At 40.3% G+C, this 21,833-nt stretch overlaps 1 protein-coding gene across 6 annotated transcripts in view; it reads right to left on the bottom strand.

The window, feature by feature from the left end:
- SCEL (sciellin) overlaps window positions 1-21,833 on the bottom strand; it is a 314,001-nt gene that overhangs the window by 252,815 nt on the left and 39,353 nt on the right. For all 6 annotated transcript variants that reach the window (XM_033948694.1, XM_033948696.1, XM_033948691.1 and 3 more), the window contains exon 2: window positions 2,377-2,439. In XM_033948694.1, coding sequence (XP_033804585.1) covers window positions 2,377-2,413 — 37 coding nt within the window. In that variant the 5' untranslated portion in view covers window positions 2,414-2,439. The remainder of the gene's footprint in view (window positions 1-2,376; window positions 2,440-21,833) is intronic.

Genomic DNA, 21,833 nt, shown 5'->3' on the forward strand with positions numbered 1-21,833 from the left:
TTTAGAAACAGACTTTTGTATTTCCTAAATTCTTTGTTAATTATTATGTTCTTTGAATTTTTTTAAAGTATTCTAGATGAGTGTATATGTGTGTGTTTCACATTCAGTTTTAAGCTAACAGGATTTTCATTGATCATCTATAGCAGTTTAATTATAATTGCCCTTGACTCATTTTTCTTGTCCCCACAGACTTAGGAGGTAAAGTAAATTACAATAACTATAACGTATACATGCAATCATCACTATAGGCTGCAATTAAAAACACAATTATAATTTGCTGCAATTTATTATGGGACTTTTTTTTAAAGTCACCTGAACTCCTATCTGTACTCTTTAATAAGGTTCAGGCTTCATACAGCATTCTTAGTTTGCTTTTTTATTTTTATTGAAATACTCAAGTCTCACTTAGCTTTTAGCAATCGGCATAGTCAATATGTTGACTCTTGACTGGCTGGCCACCCAAACTGTAAAGTTTTTGTAATGAGATCTGGACACCGGTTGTGCTGCTGATAGGAATATTTGCATGGAGTAGGCAAAATGAAGTAAGATTAGCTTGAGGAGGGCTGCTTTGACAGTTTTTTTAAACTATATTTCTTTATGCTCATACATGAGTAAAATACATGCCTTCATTTACACCAGTATAAGTAACTGTGCCTACATTGAAGGTGCAGTTTCTGGCACATACGCCATTATTTTTTTTAAACAGGTGCCTATTTGATTTTCTAACATAATATTTATCTAACTGCCTGTTGTAAAATTACCCTTGGGGGTGGGGGAAGGGAGTTGCATTGGAACTTAATTCAAGGTATATATGGATAGTTTCTTGTGGGTTTTATTTTATTTGAGTACTAGTGTTTAAGCCTGTAACATTAATGGGTGCTAGAATAGATGTCTGTCTGTCTTTCTTTCTTTCTTTCTGTCTCTCTCCCTGCCCCTGTCTCTTTCTTCCTTTCTTTCTTTCTGTCTCTCTCCCTCCCGCTGTCTGTTTGTCTTTCTTTCTGCCTGTCTCTCTCACTGGCCCCCTTTGTCTGTCTGTCTCTCTCCCTGCCCCTGTCTCTTTCTTCCTTTCTTTCTGTCTCTCTCCCTCACGCTGTCTATCTTTCTTTCTTTCTCTCTCTCTCTCTCTCCCTCTCGCTGTCTCTCTATCTTTCTGGCTGTCTGTCTCTCTCCCTGCCCCCTGTCTTTCTCTCTCCCTGGCCCCCTTTGTCTGTCTTTCTTTCTGTCTGTCTCTCTCCCTGGCCTCCTGTCTGTCTGTATTTCTTTCTGTCTCTCTCCCTGCCCACTATCTTTTGTTCTCATGCTCTGCCTGCCTGTCTTTCTGTCTCTCTCTGTGGCCCCCTGCCTGCCTGCCTTTCTTTGTCTTCCTCCGTGGCCCCCTTCTGTCTCCCCCCCAAAGCAAACCAAGATTACTCCCTGCCCCCCAGCACACCCCTCCCCCCAAAGCAAAGCAAGTTCGCTTCCTGGTCCCCTTTCCCTTTCCCTCTAACCCCCCCCCACTTCCGTGTGCAGCAGCAGTATTTCCCTCCTCCTTCCCTGTGCAGCATTAGCATTTCCCTCCCCCACTTCCCTGTGTAGCAGCAGCATCCCCTCCCCCTCCATTTCCCTGTGTAGCAGCAGCATTTCCCTCCCACCCTTCCCTGTGCAGCAGCAGCAATTCCCTCCCCCCCACTTCCATGTGCAGCAGCAGCAGCATTCCATCCTCATCCATTTCCCTGTGCAGCAGAAACATTATTTCCCTCCCCTACCCCACTTCCCTGTGCAACAGCATTTCTGGCTGGCTCCTGTACCCTTGCCAAAGTTATTTTTGAGTTTAAAGCTGCTGCAGCAGCTCCTCTCATGATCTGCGCCTGCATAGGAAGCCTTCTCTCTAACGTGACGTCAGAGAGGCTTCCGACACAGTTGCAGCTCGTGAGAGGAGCCACGGTGGCTTTGAACTTAACAATAACTTCGGCAAGGGTATGGGAGCCGGACAGACCGCGGGCCGCAGAACAGTTCCTGGGGGGCCGCAAGTTTGACACTGCTGTTAGACAGAGTGAGGGTGGGAGGGGGGAGTCACCGTCGTGTTCCCTGCCTCCGTGTTCAAAAATCGAATTCAGCATGGACCCAAGGACCACGGTGGCAGGAAACACACCATCCTAAATGCGCATGTGCGCTTAGGGTTTTATAATAGAGGATTGGGTGGGAGGGTGGGGGAAAATTTAATTGTATGTTAATGTCTGAAAGTTTATTGTACTTGTCTTGTGATATTTTATGTATATGAATTACTTGTTGCTCAATTGTAGTTTGTAAATCTAATAAAGCTATATATATATATATATATAAAAGACCCTCTATTTTTTTTTAAAGACCAGAAAATGGCCTTTCAATCATTCTTACCATTTCCAAGTGATCTATTAGCGTTAGCAAGTGACATCTTGTTCAGTGCTGTTCCTCTGAGAGCTACAAAGATATATTAAAGGAAATGATCAGTAAAGCCAAGAATCATAGAGGGACATATTGTCAGGCTTAGTTTGTTGCCCCTAGCAAGTCCTCTTTTAGAAAAACTTTACTCTTTGAAAACACATTAACAATCACAGGAAAGCATTGTATGTTTGACAGTGAATGTTAAATAAATCAAATTGGAAATTACAATAACTTTCAATACCCATTATCCTCTAGGCATTGATAACATCCTATGTGAGTTAATAAGTTGCCAGTATTTCTACAGTATAATAGTATGTTTGTTATTGGGTCAATGCATTTCAGAATTCTGATCAACTTTACATTTGTATCCCCCTTTGAGTAAAATATGTTCCCCAGTGCATGATAAAGTTCTATTTAAATTTTTGCTTTGTTTGCAAGAACGTGAGTATAATAAAATATGTGCCCCTCCCTCAAAACCAACAACAAAGGATTTTCACATTTTATAGATATATGAGGCAGTCACAGAAATCACTTGTTTCAGATCAGACTCCTGACACTTTCTATAGCACATTCCACTTGCTCCTTCAAATACTTTCCTGATGAGGTGAACATCTTGGCCCAGATTCTATAAAAGACACCTAAAGTTTGGCTAGGTATGCTGATCTAGGCACCTAAGTGCCTAACTTACACGCCCCCCCCCCCACCCTTTTACTAAGCCATGGTAGAGGTTTCTACCATAGCCCGCAGTGCTAAATGCTCCAATGCTCATAGAACTCAATGAGTGTCGGAGCATTTAGCGCCCCAGGACATGGTAGAAACCTCTACCGTGGCTTAGTAAAAGCGGGGTTATTTAGAAAGCTTAATTGGAACCAATAACAAGCAATTAGCACCTCATAATTGGCTTAAATTAAAATTAATTGGATGGTAGGCATCTACCAATTTCAGGTAGGCAGCATTCCAAGGCGCCTACCAGAAAGTAGGCATGGTTAGGGAGTGAATTGTGAGATTATTTGGCATTTAGGTGTCTGTTGTGCACTTAGGTGTACAGGTATCCTATTTATGCCAGGGTTTTCTTGGCCTAAATACTGGTGCCTAAGGTTAGGATACCCATTGGCACCTTAGTCCATCTCAGGTGCTTCGCGCAATTGTCCGCGCGCCTTTGTCTTGCACGCATTTGACTATGAACACTGCTAGGTACAATTCTATAAATGATGCCTAACTTAAAATTGACACTTGCTAAGCACTATGCTGCTCGGTGCCTATGGTTTAGAGGCCATATATATAATTTCTCAGCTTTATGCTAATCAAGTTAACTATGGTTCCCTGATGGAGAGGTCATGCTGCATGTACAAATCTTTCTTCTTCAATGTTGTCTACTGCATAGCACTTAACACTAAAACATAATGCATATATGGCATCCCCCATCAAGTATCAGTTAGCATATTTACCTCACTTATCATACTTGATGGGGGTGCCGTATATGCATGTGTTAAAAGCACATCTCATGTGCGTTTAAACCCTGCTAAGCTAGCTGATTTCACCATATTTTCTAGCAATTAAATCAGTTAGCTTAGCAGGGTTTAAAAAAGGGTTAGGGTTAATTTCCTAAAAGAGAAATTCATATGCCATTATTGAGATGGATTCCTAAAATAATCAGCATAAAATCTGTTATACTCGTACTACTTGGGATCTGAGTTGACCACTTTCAGAAACAGGATGCTGGGCTTGATGGACCTTCAACCTTTCCCAGTATGGCAATTCTTATGTATCTTCATCTCTCATGCAATCAGCAGTCCAGACCTGCCTGCATACACTTTTGACACATGTGCATGAGATGTGCCTTTAACACGCGCCTGAAATGCACTTTTAACAAACATGGTTCAATACTATCGGCAACTCCAGATCTGTTAGTAATTTTGGAGCGTTAAAAGGTCAGCGCTTCATTTCATGCATCACCAGGCAATGTCTGGGCATCACCCGAAGTACTCATTATAATATTGATGATCTCATTGTACCATAATTCCATAGTATTATCAGAAGATGCTACAAAGCACAGAAAATCCATAATGTGCAATGGAAGTTAAAATAGTTCCACGCTAAACCAGTTAGAACTGATTTAGCATCGATTGTTAAAGGCACGGTAAGTTTAGAACATCGGGGCCTAGATTCAGTAAATGGTACCCTAATTTGGATGACAACAAAATATGAACCGAGTGCTATTCTATAAATGGTGCTCTGAGTTGGACGCCAGGATCTGCACCCAATTTAGGCAGCAATTGAAACCTAGTGTAAATACTTGCAGGTAAATTAGGTAAAGATCCTCCACATTCTACAATACTGAGCATATCTCGTGTAAACACCGCTGACCCATCTATGCTCTATGGCCACGCCCTTTATCATTTGATTAGTATAAGATTTGTGTATGCATCTTTACAGAATAACGGTTAGCAAGATGTGCACATAATTCCAAATTGGTGCCAACTATTCCAAGAATTATTTGTTCCCGATTAATTGGCGCTAATTGGTTCATTCTCAAATTGCACGGACAAATTGATCATGCATCCAAATTTGCACATGCAATTTTGAGCACCATATATAGAATCCAGGAAACAATATATTCGCTGCTGTAACTGCTGTTCATACAATTTAGGCCTGCTACTGAGCAGACCCAAACTATACAGATAACTTATCCAGACAGCAGCTTAACATCACTGCTATCCAAACTATTTTTGAGGCCTGCCTTTGTTCCACTCTTTCTCTACCTATTAACTATACGGACAGAATGGGTTAGTTATATGGATTCACTGTCTGATAGCAGACATATACATCCCCCAGCTGCTGGTGCACATGTAAATATACAGAAATACCTTATATATTCAAATATAAACCAAGGTAACCTTTTTCAGTTATAGTTATTTTATCTGATGTACCACAATTTTTAACAAAAAAGAGTTAAACCAAAGTGGTTTACAGAAGTAAAAATCAAGGGCAAAAGTTAAAATTCAATGAAACTGATGGTAAGAAGACCAAGGGAACAAACTGAGCACAAGTATGCTAACAGGGAAAGGAAAGTTTTACAATGCTTTAGGAAATGGTTGACTCAAATATAAACCGAGGGTTTATATCCAAGTACGGTAATGATCTCTGTCCTTCCCCCCTACCACCTCTGCATTTAATATGCAATGTCTAAAATTAGCTTAATAAAGTGAAGGTAGAAAAACAGTTCAATCCAACAATCTTAACTATATATTTTTTTAAACCTGTGATTTTTAAATTGTCGGCAGTGAGACACCTTGTTCTGATTTTCAAAATGAAAGCACCTGCGTACTTTAACTTTAAAACCTGCCTTCTCAAACATTTTAGACAACTGCTTGGCCTGGATTTTGATTTCTAAATTTATTTAAAAATCTCTTCATTGGGGCTGAGTTCACAATACATTGCAGAAAGTTCAATGTATGTTCCAAAATACTTGTGCTAGAGATTTCCACATCAATCACCCTATAAAAGTTTTAAATATTTTCAACTACTTAGACAGAATTTATACTCTTCCCCCCATCCCCTCCTTGCTCCACTCCTCCCTCCAACCCAATTATACAGGACCATTCTTTTGTTTTATTTCCCCATTTTTTCTTTATTTTGTAGCCTTTGTTGCTCCTCACTATCTCGCGCCGGACTCCGCCCCCAACAGGTCAGCTCATGTTAAAGCCTTCCAAACTCTCTGCGGCGCACTTTGCAACCTACTGCACCCTAGCACTGTTGCACCACCCTTCTTAGACACTTTTATTGCTAACTTTAAGTTATTTTATATATTTTAACAGTTTCATTTACCTGTCTGTGACTTTATTTTGTAGCCTTCGTTGCTCCTCACTATCTCTGCCAGGCAGCAATTGGCTGGCCCGGAACTTCCTCTCCGACGTCAGAATTGATGTCGGGGAGAGGAAATCTGGTTGGCCTGACGCTTCTGTGTGGGGAAGCAAGTAGAATGTGAAGGCAATGCGATCGATTTGCATTGCCTTCGCGATCGACCTTTTGGGTACCCCTGGTTTGCAGAAACTTTAATATAATGTACAATTGAATAACATACAAGGAACTAGTTTAAGTTTTAGGTTGTGCCACAAACTAGCCCAGGTGTGGAGTGATTGCCTTAACATCAACATGAAAAGATCATATGTGCTCATCCATCAGGGTAAGTTAACTACAAACCAGAGTAATTTCTATGTCATGTCACAGCCCAGAACAGGAGTAAAAATGATTTTATCACTCCATGTTAAAAGTTTGTGAACAAGCATCTCTTGCCAGTCAGTCAATAGCCTCTTAAACTATCTGGGTCAACAAGCCTCTTGAGCAACGCATGAACCTGTTTATAACTTTGAGAACTACTTTCGTGGCCTTGCCCGATGACCCAATGGATTCCACTAAATATGGTAAAACCATCATTTATGCATAGCTATCCTAGTGGCTTCCCTCTTGCACTATCTAGATGTTTCTCTACGTTTCAACCAATTGACTGTTATGTTTTGTTCCGATGGCCAGCCAGCAATCTGTGATCTTGTTAAGGAAAGAGACAATTTATTAAAATAATTAAATAGATAAATAGTGAATAAATGACTGATTAATTTATAATATTCATGGGATGGACTAGAAGCAGATTATGCTCTAATTTAAAATAATTTCCTCTCATAAATTTCATAACATCCAATAACAAAGAATACTGTTGGTTTTTTAGAGAAAAGTTATTGAATTATGTGATCCAAGAATTCAACAGAAGATAGAATAAACCTGCCAAAAAACTACCACTTTCACTTTTAATGATATTCTGTCTACAAAAACCTGCTTTCTAAGAAAGGGGTAACCATATACATCTGTTTTCTGAAATGATTGAGAGTGTCATCATCAGTGCAAATTACTCCCCTCTCTGTGAAAGAGTTCTCAGCAATGGAGGTGCTCAAGCCCTCACTGCACCCACACAGCTAGCACCTACGAAGGTAACCACTAGTGTAGGATAACAGGACATCTTGTGGCAGCAAAATGGGCCAAAACATCAAGAATTCAGTATTCTGACAGGATTGGAAGTGAAATTAAGGATGGATTTTTGTGGGTAACAAAAACAACTGCTATACCACTGACAATAGCAGCTTAGGAGGTAAGGTTTTCTATATGTAAGTACAATTGGGCATTTTTATAAAATTTGCTAATATGCTATATACACATAGAAAAGTATACTTTTGAAGCACAGGCCCACCACGTTCAAGTGTTGTGTTCTGCTCCAACCCCTCCAAGAGGAAATTCTACAGCAGAGCAGGACACAACAGTATTTGAGAAAGGGCCTGTACTTCATTGTCTTGCACCAGGCTGTATTCAAACTACTTTTCAGTTTCAAAAGGGGTAGGGCAGCAGCAGCAGAAAGAAGAGAAATTGGGAAGATGCCAGATTCAGAGAAGGTTCAACTGGAAAGATGGAGAGCAGAAGGGGAGATGCTAGATGGAGATATGGAAGGGGAGAAGAGAGGAATTGCTCAACTGTTGGAGGTTGGGAAGGGGACAAAAAGATGTTGGATTGTTTGGGGGGAGTACGGAAAGGGAGATGCTGGACTGAGAGTGATTTAAGTCCTCGAGCTGCCTCTAGGGTAATGGTAATGGGCACATGGCTAAAGATCTGACTAGGGCACCATCTACCCTTTGGCCTGCCCTGCAACTAACAATTACCTAACCCTATATGACCAAAATATTTTTACTACTATGCACAAAAAGAGAGGAAAACTTCTACCCGTGATTAATTATAAACACTTGATAACACCAGGTACAAATGCCTGCATAATTCATTTCCACACCCCAAAAATATGCACCTTCCTATCAAGTATTGTCTTCATTTTGCAATCATACTTGTATTATGACAATGCTCTTTCCAAATGTAGCAACTCTAATTGTACAATGTGGGAAACCATCAAACAGATTTGCTATGTGATTCGTTTCAACTTATGAACACAAGTTGTTGTCCGAATCACATAGCAATTATTTCTCTGGCATTTGAAGTTTTGGATTCCTCCTTTGGGTTCCTTGAAACAGACCCTCGAAACATGGTCCATGTTGGGACCTGCTAACACATCTTAAAACTAAGTGGAGTAGTTTTTTCTCTTATTGCCATTGAGAACAAAGTTAATAATCAATAGAGCACGCAGCCTCACTCACTATTTTGGATAGCAAAGTCATACACCGTGATGGGACGGTGGGTTCGGCTATAGGAGCCACGGCTCTTGGTCGGATTACACAAATCTGAGTGTATGTGAAAAATTGCATTATTTTACATTCTCAACATTCATATTTAAGTTTCACTATTTGATTCATATATTGAGATGTCTTGGTTCTAGTTATATTTTCGTCATTGATTTTGACCTCTCACTTCTGCATAATTTTGAGAGCTTTTTCCTCACCTCTTATTATTTTTGGCTATATGAATGAACATAAGAATATAAGAATTGCCATACTGGGATAGACCGAAGGTCCATCAAGCCAGTATCCTGTTTCCAACAGTGGCCAACCCAGGTCCCAAGTACCTAGCTACATCCCAAATAGTAAAACAAATTTTATGATGCTTATTCTAGGAATAAGCAGTGGGTTTCCTCAAGCCATCTCAATAATGGCCTATGAACTTCTCTTTTAGGAAATTATTCAAAACCTTTTTAAAATCCTGCTAAATTGATTTTACCAACAAAACTCGACAACCAAATCTCCAATCTACTAATTATGACCCCAGACTACAAAACATTCAGAAAAGAAATAAAGACTCTACTCTTCAAGGAATTCCTGCAAATGACTTAATACCGCTAGCTCCTTCCACTTCCCAATACCACTCCTATTACCTTCCCGATTCCCCAAAGCAACCTCATCTACTCCGTATCTCCTCTAGAAATTTCCAGATATCTTCTTCATGTAATACCTTTATTTTAATTCTTTTATAATCCGCCTTGAACCGCAAGGCAATGGTGGAATAGAAATCTCTAATGTAATGTAATTCTGATATAGAATTAAATCATATGAGAATGCTCTCAAAAAAATTATTTTTCCTTCTTCAACAACTGAGAGTTATAAGATCTATCTTGTCACAATCCAGTTTTCGAGTACTTTGTCAATCAATATTATTGCCATATTTAGATTACTATAATTCTATTTAATGTGGAGCATCTGAAAAGGTTCTTTCTAGATTAGACTAGCAGCTGTATTTTAAAAGAACTATAATCTTTTCAGCTAGAAAATTTGAAAGGGCTTGATCTCTTTTGCTCAAATTACACTGGCTTCTGAGCAGATACAGGATTAAGTTTAAGGTATCATGTTTAGTACATAAGATTTTAAATGGTAATGCTCCAAAACAATTAACATTTCTTTTATGTATTCCAGATCATTTTATTAATAGATGGAGTAACTAGCTTTAAACTTCAGTTTCCAACTGTTTTAGAGTAATTAGGAAGATCAGCTGGTATGATCATTTTCTTATCAGGCAGTTCAGACATGGAACAGTCTTCCTTTAGAAATAAGAAGCCTGACTTTGTATATTATTTCTCATAAATTTTATAAATCTACATTTTTGATAAATGTTATTCGTGATATCTTATCTCTTTCTGCAATACTTTTTAAGTACACGTGCTCCCCTTAATGTAGGGTTCTTCTTGTTATAATCCACTCTGAATCTTAATTGAAAAATAGCGGAATATAAGGCTACTGATTAGATTAGATTACATTACCATTTGTATTCCGCCAAAGCCCTTATGATTTCATGGCGAATCACAATGAATTCAACTACTGGAAACAGACCCAGTTAAACATAGTATACTACCAAATTCCTTAAAATACAATAAAAACAAATTATAATCAATTTCAAGATAGAATTTTTTTTTAATCTTTATTAAATTTTCAAGGCTAATACAAAGTGCATAAAATTATACATACATTAATAATCAGAATCAGCACTTACAATCCATCAGTAACAACACAAAATGAATTACCCCCCTTCCATTACATTCATTTTCTCATACTTATAACACAAACATAAATTTGCCCACCAAAAGGTAAAACTAAGCTGATCCCAATTTTTCCAATTATGGGTAACCATTTCCATGGCAATCCTGGTCATGATAATGGGGGTTTAATATGCAATAGTGTCCCACAGATGATTACATCATAGGTTAATGGATAGAAATTTCTTAAATAAAAATGTTTTTTAAAGCTTTCTAAAAACCATATAATGTCTGACCTAATTAAAAACAGTAAATCATTCCAGATTAGAGGTGCCTAAAAATAAAAAGATGTATTCTATTGCATAAGTGACCTAATTTGTTTTGAGGAGGGAAATTTGAAGGTAAAACTGCTTCCATAAAGCATGTTCTGATCTACCTACTAATATGAAGACTAATTCCAGCAAATATGTTGGCCTTTGACCATATAAAATATTTAAAACCATCACACAAAATTTTAAATGTATCCTTGCATGTATAGGCAACCAAAGTAATTTAATATATGATGTAATTCTGTCATATTTAGAGATCGAAAAAATCACCCTAAATTCAGTATTCTGTACTGTCTGTAGTCTCTTCAACAGCTCCTTTGCACATCCCAGATATACTATATTACAATAATCCATCCAAAAAAGTATAAGTGATTGAACTTGTCATCATGTGACCAGGTATATCCGACCCATATCCACAACCCCAAGTACCATAGTTCTCTTTAAAACACGAATATAGGTTACATACACATCACACATACATTCCCTTAAAACTCGAGTCCTTTCTGGACTCCATTTCTCCAGATCTCCAGAGTTTTACCTGACCCTCCATTGGCCCTCCTGATCTTTGGCAGTGTCCAGTCCATTACCAGTCCCTCCACTGGTTGCTACTGTCTCAGCCGGTCCCTCTGCCGGACTTCTCCTCAGTCCTTTGGCCAATGCTCTCGGGGTCTTTGGATTCTCCCAGCTTCTTATCCAGCACACAAGCACTGAGGGCTCTCTCAGCCCCTCAGTTGTCGTCTCACTGACGCAAACACTGAGAACTGTCATTCAGTCTTCTTATCCTGCACACACGCACTGAGGACTCTCCCAGCCCCTAGCCATCTTCTTGCAGGTGCATGAACTAAGGACTCACCTGGATCCTTCTTCACCAGTCCCACCTCTGGTCATTAAGCCTAAGGCTCTACTGGGTCCCTGGCTACTTCTTCAGCTCTGTCCCTGCCAGTGTATAGGTCCCTGCGGACCCTCCCACCACTGGGCTTTCTCTGCTGCACCAGTCCCCCCCTGTCAGGACTAGTTAGCCTGGCCAGATCTCTCTCCCAGATCTTTATCTCTGCTGGGGTATAGGTCCCCACAGACCCTCTCACCACTGGGTTTCCATTCTCAGCTGCACCAGTACCCCTGTCAGGACTCTAGTTTACTATACTGGGTCCCATATCAGCTCCAGTCAGCAGTGGACTTCAGGGTACGCTGGGAGTTAGACTGAAGCCAGCATTCCTCCTCTTGAGGGTCGCCCAGTGGAGGGTTAAGTAGCTTGCCAAAGATCAGCTTTAGTGGGATTTGAACACTGGCTTAACTGTTAAATTATTCCTCCACCTATAGCTACTCAGTCTGAATTCCCAAAAGTATATTTGCAATGTTTCCAAAATGAATAAAAGAACATTATCACCTCACAATTCTACTAAAACAAATTCACATAAAATGCAGTTCAAATCACAAACACAGTTATCCAAATATAGTACTGTGACCAACAAACCTTCTGTGAATTCAAGACTTCAGTAAATACTTGCTGCTTTGAAAACCAAAAGATACCTATGGCAATCCATAACTGATGAAAGAAGTAGACTTTCAGCTGCTTGAGAAACCAAAATACATTTCTTATGAGAAGCAACTCAACCAGGACAGCATTCCGTAAAATGGGGCCAAAACCCAAGATTGAGTTTCTGTCAAGCAGACTTGTCAAAAAGCAAACAGTCCTCGAATCTCAAGGAACTAGGAGGCCAATAAAACCTCAATATTGCAGTAATAACTACAGCTCACTGCCTATAGCTTTAAGCAAGGCTGTCCTGAGGACTGTGCAAGGGTTCAAAGGAGACAAAAGCACAAAATTTGCTCCCCATCCCTTTTCTACCCTGTGGTGGCCATGGCATAGTGGGCATGTCATACAGGGTAAAATTCAAACTAAGATGCTTCTCACTCTAACTAAAAACATAAGAACACAAGAATTGCTGCTGCTGGGTCAGACAAGTGGTCCATCGTGCCCAGCAGTCCACTCACGCGGCAGCCCTTAGGTCAAAGACCAGTGCCCTAACTAAGACTAGCTTGACCTGCATACATTTTGGTTCAGCAGGAACTTGTCTAACTTTATCTTGAATCCCTGGAGGGTGTTTTCCCCTAAAACAGCCTCCGGAAGAGCGTTCCAATTTTCTACCACTCTCTGGGTGAAGAAGAACTTCCTTCCTTCCTTTTAGCTTTAGAGAGTACCCTCTCGTTCTCCCTACCTTGGAGAGGGTGAACTGGACATTCCACAAACGTTACGAATCCTGAACAAGCAATTTAACCAGCCATTTTCAAAACATTTGGTAAGAAAAAGCAAGTTCAACAATGTAGTCTCCATCAAGGGCTGTACACTTAGTCCAGTGACTTTCCAGTTTTTTCTTGAACTATTTTTCCTACGATTTGAAAAAACTAGAAACTCATAAGTGTACAGCCCTTGATGGAGACTACATTGTTTAACTTGCTTTTTTATGAAACGTACAGTATCAAACCACCCTCGTATTTGTGAGAGAGCAGAAATTACTGCATGATATTAACATCTTTGTATTCTTGCATTTTTCTACTTGTAAGCAACAGGCAGTTACGTTTCTATACCAGCACCACCTGCAGCATGCCAGAAATTCTTCTAAGTTAAGACTAATGTAATAGTTCTATTTAGCCAACATTCTTTCTAGATAATAAATTATTGCTTCATGTGCAAAGCACTTAAATGTTGAATCACCTACTTTGTAGAAAGAAAAAAAGGCTGAAGCACATATCTAATTATGCAGTCTAGCAAAAAATGCATTTGCTGGTCAAAGTCAGAGCAGACTGTGTGGTAAGTTAAATAGGATGAAAATGAAAGTATAATGAAATATTTCAGGTCTGCATGACTAACCCATGGAATGTATTGGCTACCTCATTATCCAATGCATGACCCTTATTCCATTTTGGGTGTACAAAATTACTTGAGTATCACAGATACTGTATAGAAAAATGCAAGGAAGTCACACTGAACTTGCTCAGGCTATGTAGTCATCATCATTTCCTCTGTAGTTCCCCCATCTGAACACTGTGTATTGATGCATCTTCTTGTCCAGTTTGTCTGTCTTGACTAGATTGTAAGCTCTTTTGAGCAGGGACCATCTTTTCTATGTTTTGATGTCCTTCTGTGCCCTCACTACTCTGAATAACTTTGTATTGTCCACAAATTTAATCATCTCGCTCGTCGGACCAATTTCCAGATTGTTTATAAATATGTTGAAGAGCACGGGCCCAAGCACCGAACCTTGTGAGTATTGTCCATTTACCCCCATTCTCTGTTTCCTTTCCGCCAACCAATATAGGCTCCTTTTATCAAGCCGCGCTAGCGGTTTGATGCACTAGCCGCTACTGCCTCCTTTTGAGCAGGCGGTAGTTTTTGGCCAGCGCAGGGGTTAGCGCGTGATGAAAAGTCTCGCGCGTTAACCCCACTAGCGCGGCTTGATTAAAGGAGCCCTATGTATAGAAATGAAATGATTAGCATTAGTAGTAATTCAAAGCCAAGAACCCCAAAATGCTTGATCATACTTCAGTGTTTATAGCACCTCCTTTGTTTATTCTCTAATCATTTATTCACCTCAGCTTCATAGAAGCCCAAGAGGAAATTCCAGAATTCTCATGCATATACGAATACACTTATGTACAGTCAGAAAGAAGAGCTTCTTATGTCAGCAGTTTCTCTTCCTCTTCAGCTTACTAAGCATTGCCTTTCTATTTACTATCTGTATTATTGTACAGTCCTTCTTCTGCATTTTTCACTCATAAAGCCCCTTTTTCAAAGCCTCAGTAGCGATTCCCACACAGCAAATGTGACCCAGCCCATTTAATTCCTATGGGCTGTATCACATTTGCCGCACCTGTATTCATCACTGCAGCTTTGTAAAAGAGACTCCCAATGTCTGTTCATGAAGGGGCAGCCTCACCCTGCATTATTTCTAAAGTGGCCAGCAGCTGGACAGACACTAAAGTGTCCTCTAATACCAGAGCACCTAATAAACATATGGCAGTCAATTATTCCATTGCCACATAAAAAAGTTACTCTTTTTTTCTTTGAAATCACTAAAGATCAGAGGATTGCTCTTAGTTGTGCCTAATTTTTTTTCCGGGTAGTAGCCCTGGATATAATAAAGCTTTAATAAAGCTGATATTGATTTTGCAAAGAAATATTCAGGACCTTATTAGGATTTTGCAGAGAATAGTTGGATTTTTGTGGGGAATTGAGATACAGTACAAAGGTGGCAGCGGTAATTTTTTCTGGCTTTGTTGTTACATTATTGGGTTTATGGTGGGGTGGGGTGGGGAGATTTTGGATTATGTGATTATATTTGTACCAAAATGTGCTTATTCTTATAATGGTAGTTTATAGTTTATTTAAAACTTGCTAAACTGCTCCAACTGATGAGATAGGGCTAAGTGGTTTACAATCTAAAAATAATTGGAAAGATGAAAAAAACTACAGTGGTGACAGGATAGAGTTGCATGCATACAAGTATATAGCAAAGGGAGAACATAAAGGGAGAAGGGTGAAGAAGAGTAGGGTAAGGATGAGGATCGCTGAATTCTGACAACAACCCAGGTTCAGTATCAAATTTCATAGGTTTAGTTAAATAACCATGTCTTTAAGATAGATTTAAAATTCTTAGGTGAGGAAATACAATGAATATGAAGAGGAAGATTGTTCCTAATGAACAGAGAGAAAAAAATAGAATGCACTATGCTGTGTAGACTCTAAGGTTGTCAACTTAAGATTGAGTAATACTAATCTTTGGTCATTCAGAGAATGGAAAATCTGGCAAGGACAATAAGAGATAGTAAGGTAGATTGTGAGCCTGCTGGGACAGATAGGACAAAATGCTTGAATACTTGAATGAAAAAACAGCCTAGACAACCTTAATTGATAGGAGATATGTCTCGATGGAGATTGAGGGTTGGTGCTCGGACTAGACTAAGACTGGGTGCGTCAATGTAGGAATTTGAACAGGGTGCGATTAAAACATCCCAGCTAGTTCTATCTGCCACAGCTGTTCTTGCAGAGATAGCACCAGTACCAATATTGGCAATGGCATATTTGGCACTGGCTGCGTTGGGCGTTGAGGCGTTAGGGACCTTGATGTCAAGGCACACCTCAGAGGAGACACCAAGTATAGAGATGGCGATCTGGCATTACTGCATCAGTGCATCGATGGTAATGACGCTTGAAACGATGACAACCCATGCCTCAAGAGGGAGATATGTTTATACTTCTTAGCTTTTATACAAGGTTCCCCCAACGATGGGAGCACCAACAAAGAAGAGGAGAAATGGAACGTCAATACCATTGGTGACAGTGTTGATGCTGAAGTAGCTCAAGGTTGAGCATTAGTGTCGGAGTCTCCAGCCATAGTCAATGTATCCACAGTTAAACTGAAAAGTTTCTCAGATTGCAACTTCATGGCTATTAGTAACCTCTTCTGCAAATGAGAGCAGAGCATGCAGGAAATGTCTCGATGGTCACTAATTATGCAAGTCAGGACTTAGGCATTGGTCAAACCAATTATGCAGGTCTATACCTGAGATGGTCCTGTAGCATCGAGAGCACTGCTTAAAGCCACTAGGAGCCTTGGACATCAATGGAAACACCGCCGACATGCAGTCAAAGGACTCTTACGGTCTGAGTAAATGGACTACAGAAAAAATGTTGATGCTCCTGGCCTGAAAACAGGCTGTAAAGAGCCTGAAGGCCCATAAAACAAAACATGAAATTCAAAATTTTAAACCAAATTAAGGAGAATAAAAGAAACTTAAAAATATGACAAACTAAGAAATAAATTAAACAGGAAGGCACAAAAAAATACAATAGTTTGGCGTGCTTAGAGAGGCTCTAAATCACAGCTGATGGTCCTGCGAGCCAACATCAGGTGGGAAGGCACCAGCACGGAAGTGGTATGGGTGGTCTTAAATGTTTTAAGTGACAGTACACTTTTTGACTTTCTGTGCCAGGTTCCATGGATGATGTCAGCTACATGTGAGAACATAGAGGGGCATTTTCATTAGGATGTCTAAGTCTGAGTTTGGACATTTTGAGAAAGACATCCAGAAATCCAGTAGAGAAAATGTTCATTTTCAAAACTGCAAGACATCTATCTTTTTTTAATGATTTATCTAGACATTTTGGCCCTTAGTACATCTCTCTTTTTATTGGCCATTCTCAAATATAAAGATATCCACATGAAAAACACACAAAAGGTGGCGGTTTTTACTAAATAGTAACAGCTGGTACAAGTTTGGCAACATGCCCTACCAGAGTTGCAGATAAGTCTATATCTAACTTATTAATAATTTAAAGATATTTAAATAAGTAACAGTAAAAATATGATAAAGTTTGATTGAAATATGAATAAATAGCCAATGAGGAAGTGCAGCGGCGAGCAAAACTCTATCATATCCTGTGTTTGTTACATAATAGAATGCCGCTTCTGAAGGCTTTTTATGATAAGAAATTCTGATTGGATAAAGAAGGTGCTATGTTATACCTATTTATATCATCATGATGGATTTGATTTGGAAGATTGAATGACTGATCTATTGCTATATTGAAATTGAATTAGGCTTACAGCATTTTGCCTCTGCCCTAATGCTCTCCTAATCTTGATAAAGGACTGACTACTGAGCCCTTTACTGGGGTTGCCTGAACTCCAGAGTGAGAGCAAACTTGCAGATGTCGGTGGAATCCCTGTGGTTTCAGAAAGTTCCTCACATGTCGCCCGATTATCTTGTTCAAGAGCATTAGCCACGAGTTTTACACATCGTTCATCGGTTGTTGATTTCAGCCTTCCTGGTCATGCATCATCATCTAAGCTTACATGATCAGTCCAAAAGCGAGTTGCCCACCAAGAAACTGTACTATGGTCCACTGTTAACTCCCCACAAACTTTACATAATGCACTGTGGATTTCTGTCGGGTTTTTGCCACGTAGAGTTTCAATCTTAATGTATGACCTCTGATCGTCAACAGACACAGTACCTGAGACACCTGCAGCCTTCATTTCTCACACTTGTCACAGCCACACTCATCGACTCCCCAATGTTGCCAACCTGTGCATTATTTATGAAATGACCCTCGTATAATAACATGCTCAATTTTGGGGTGCTCAGCAACCACTATACCCACAGAGCTGATATCTCTGATGTTTTAGTGATTTCTTTAGACAATTATGAGCTGACATGACTGCATCCATTGAGAGCTGCGGAATGAGTCAGAGCCGTTGTTAATGATCTGTAACCTGTCGCTAAAATCATCTGTAGTACCCGAAGACTGAAAGGTGAACAATGTTACGCTGATTTTTTTAAAGGGTTCCAGGAGAGATCTGGGAAAATTACAGACCAGTAAGCCTGACCTCAGTGCGGGGTAAAATAGTGGAAACAATTATAAAAAAATAAAATTGTGGAACATGTAGACAAACATGATTTAATGAGACAGAGTCAGCATAGTGTCAGCCGACGGAGGTCTTGCCTCACTAATTTGCTTGACTTCTTTGAAGGTGTGAATAAACATGTGGAAAAAGGCGAGCCGGTTGATGTAGTGTATCTAGATTTCCAGAAAGCTTTTGATAAAGTTCCTCAGACTCCTGAGAAAATGAAAGAGTCATAGGATAGGAGGCAATGTTCAATTGTGGATTAAGAACTGGTTATCGGACAAAAAACAAAGGGTAGGGTTAAATGCCCATTTTTCTAAATGGAGGAAGGTAAATAGTGGTGTGCCACAGGGATCTGTACTGGGACCGGTGCTATTTAATTTATTTATAAATGATCTGGAAATTGGAACTATGCATGAAATGATTAAATTTGAAGATGACACTAAACTGTTCAAAGTTGTTAAAATGCATGTGGACTGTGAAAAACTGCAGGAACACCTTAGGAAATTGGAAGACTGGGTGTCCAAATGGCAGATGAAATTTAATGTGACAAATGCAAAGTGATGCACATTGGGAAGAATAATCCAAAATCATAGTTACCAGATGCTAGGGTCCATCTTGGGGGCCAGTGCTCAAGAAAATGATCTGAGTGTCATTGTGGACAATACACTAATACCTTCCACCCAATGTGCGGCAGCGGCCAAGAAAGCAAACAAGATGTAAGGAATTATTAGAAATGGGATGGTAAACAAGACTAAGAATGTTATAATGCCTCTGTATCACTCAATGGTGCGACCTCACCTTGAATACTGTGTTCAGTTCTGTTCTCATTTCAAAAAGATATAGCAGCACTAGAAAGGATTCAAAGCAGAGAATGACATGGGGCCAAACTTTTCCCTGTCCTTGCAGGAACTCAATTTCCCTGTCCCGTCCTCATGACTTTTGTCGCTATTTCTGTCCCTGCCCCATTCCTGTAAGCTCTTCTTTAACCACACAAGCCTCGAACACTTATGATTTTAAAATGTTTGAGGCTTGTGCAGATGAGGACGGAGCTTGCAGGAATTGGGCAAGGACAGGAAAAGAACTCGCCGGGATGGAAAAATGAGTTCCTATGGGACAGGGAAAAATGTGTCCCTGCGTCATTCTCTAGTTCAAAGAAGAGCAACCAATATAAATGGATGGAACTCCTCTCGTATGAGGAAAGGCTAAAGAGGTTAGGACTCTTCAACTTGGAAAAGAGATGGCAGAGGGGAGATATGATCTAAGTCTACAAAATCCAGAGTGGTGTAGAATGGATACAAGTAGATCAATTTTTTACTGCATCAAGATTTACAAAGACTAGGGGAAATTCGAAGTTACAGAGTTAATACTTTTAAAACCAATAGGAGGCAATATTTTTCACTCGGAGATTAGTTAAGCTCTGGAATGTGTTGCCAGAGGATGTGGTAAGAGCGGTTAATGTAGCTGGTTTTACTATTGTTTTTTTGCCACGTACTAGTGACTTGTATTGGCCTCGGTGAAGACGGGATATTGGACTAGATGGACCATTGGTCTGATCCAGTAAGGCTATTCTTATGTTCTTATATTAACCCCCAGATTCCATATATGGTACCCATAAATTGGGTCAGGCAAAATTTTTTTTAAAAAGCACAAAGGGCCTCAGCGAACAGTAACTAGTCTTTATTGACGCAACACAAGCCATGTTTCTGCATGCAGTGCCTACATCAGAGGTCAGCCAAGTTCCTCAAATGTTAAAACAAACCGTCAACAGTATGCTTGAATGATAATGAGCGGTTTCTGCACCAGAGCACAAACCTTTAGTGGAAATTTCAGCATCTAAACCAAACAATGTGCGCCCAACTATATTGGCTAATGAGTCAATTAGTGTCAATAAGTATGTAGTAATTGGCACTAATTTGAATCTGTTTGCACATCTTGCTCTACAACACAATATAATAAACCAATTTCTAGATCGCATAACCAGGTAGCTCGATGTGGTTCACAGGGGATTGTGGCGCAGTGGTTAAAGCTACAGCCTCAGCACCCTGGGGTTGTGGGTTCAAACCCACGCTGCTCCTTGTGATCCTGGGCAAGTCACTTAATCCCCTCATTGCCCCAGGTACATTAGATAAGAACATAAGAACATAAGAAGTTGCCTCCACTGGGTCAGACCAGAGGTCCATCCCGCCCAGTGGTCCGCTCCCGCGGTGGCCCACCAGGTCCTTTGACCTGTGAAGTGATTTGACCATTTTTATATCCTACCTCTGCTTCTATCTGTACCCCTCAATCCCTTTATCCTTTAGGAACCTATCCAAACCTTCCTTGAACCCCTGTACTGTGGTCTGGCCTATCACAACCTCTGGAAGAGCGTTCCATGCGTCTACCACCCTCTGGGACAGACAGGGAAAAATGCTTGAGTACCTGAATAAATTAATGTAAACCGTTCTGAGCTCCCTTGGGAGAATGATATAGAAAATTGGATAATAAATGAGTAATAAAAAAGTACATAGGAATAAGTAGATAGAAAAGAACTAATTACCTATAAACTTATTGAAGAGATAAGTTTTTAATTGCCTTCTGAAGTGAAGATATGAATGAGACCTGGAAAACAAGTGCCTGAAGTCACTATCATGCATAGAAGCTTGAAAGGAAAGAAGACGTTCATGAAATTTTGTGTATTTGCAGCCATTAGCTGCTGGGAAGACAAAGGAAGCGTGCGGACTGTGAAAAACTGCAGGAAGACCTGCGCTTATCTATAACAATATGTGCCCAAATCCCATAGTGTGCAACCCAAAGATGGTGCATAGATGAGTCGGGGGATTCCTAAACTTTGCACACAATGTTATAGAATGCCAGGGATGTGTGCCCTTATTGGGCCCCTGGAATTACAGTATAGCACAGTTACTTACCGTAACAGGTGTTATCCAGGGACAGCAGGCAGATATTCTTGACTGATGGGTGACGGCACCGACGGAGCCCCGGTACGGACAATTTTAGAGTTATTGCACTCTAAGAACTTGGAAAGTTCTGGTAGGCCGCACCGCGCACGCGCGAGTGCCTTCCCGCCCGACAGAGGCGCGCGGTCCCCAGTTATGATAAGCCAGCTAAGAAGCCAACCCGGGGAGGTGGGAGGGACGCAAGAATATCTGCCTGCTGTCCCTGGATAACACCTGTTACGGTAAGTAACTGTGCTTTATCCCAGGACAAGCAGGCAGCATATTCTTGACTGATGGGTGACCTCCAAGCTAACAAAAAGAGGGATGGAGGGAAGGTTGGCCATTAGGAAAATAAATTTTGTAAAACAGATTGGCCGAAGTGTCCATCCCGTCTGGAGAATGCATCCAGACAATAATGAGATGTAAAAGTATGAACTGAGGACCAAGTAGCAGCCTTGCAGATTTCCTCAATAGGAGTGGAACGGAGGAAAGCTACAGATGCTGCCATTGCTCGGACTCTGTGGGCCGTGACAGAACCTTCCAGTGTCAGTCCAGTCTGAGCATAACAGAATGAAATGCACGCTGCCAGCCAATTAGACAATGTACGTTTAGAAACAGGACGTCCCAATTTATTCGGATCAAAGGACACAGTGGAAGGAAACAGTGGAAGAATAAAAGGTTCCCTGGAACTGAGTTGAAGTAGAAGGGAGAACCAATGTTGCCTGGGCCACCTCGGAGCAATCAGAATCATGGTGGCTCGTTCCCTCTTGAGCTTGAACAAGGTTCTTAACATGAGAGGCAGAGG

Source organism: Geotrypetes seraphini, chromosome 6 (genome assembly GCF_902459505.1).
Source record: "Geotrypetes seraphini chromosome 6, aGeoSer1.1, whole genome shotgun sequence".
Classification (NCBI taxonomy): domain Eukaryota; kingdom Metazoa; phylum Chordata; class Amphibia; order Gymnophiona; family Dermophiidae; genus Geotrypetes; species Geotrypetes seraphini.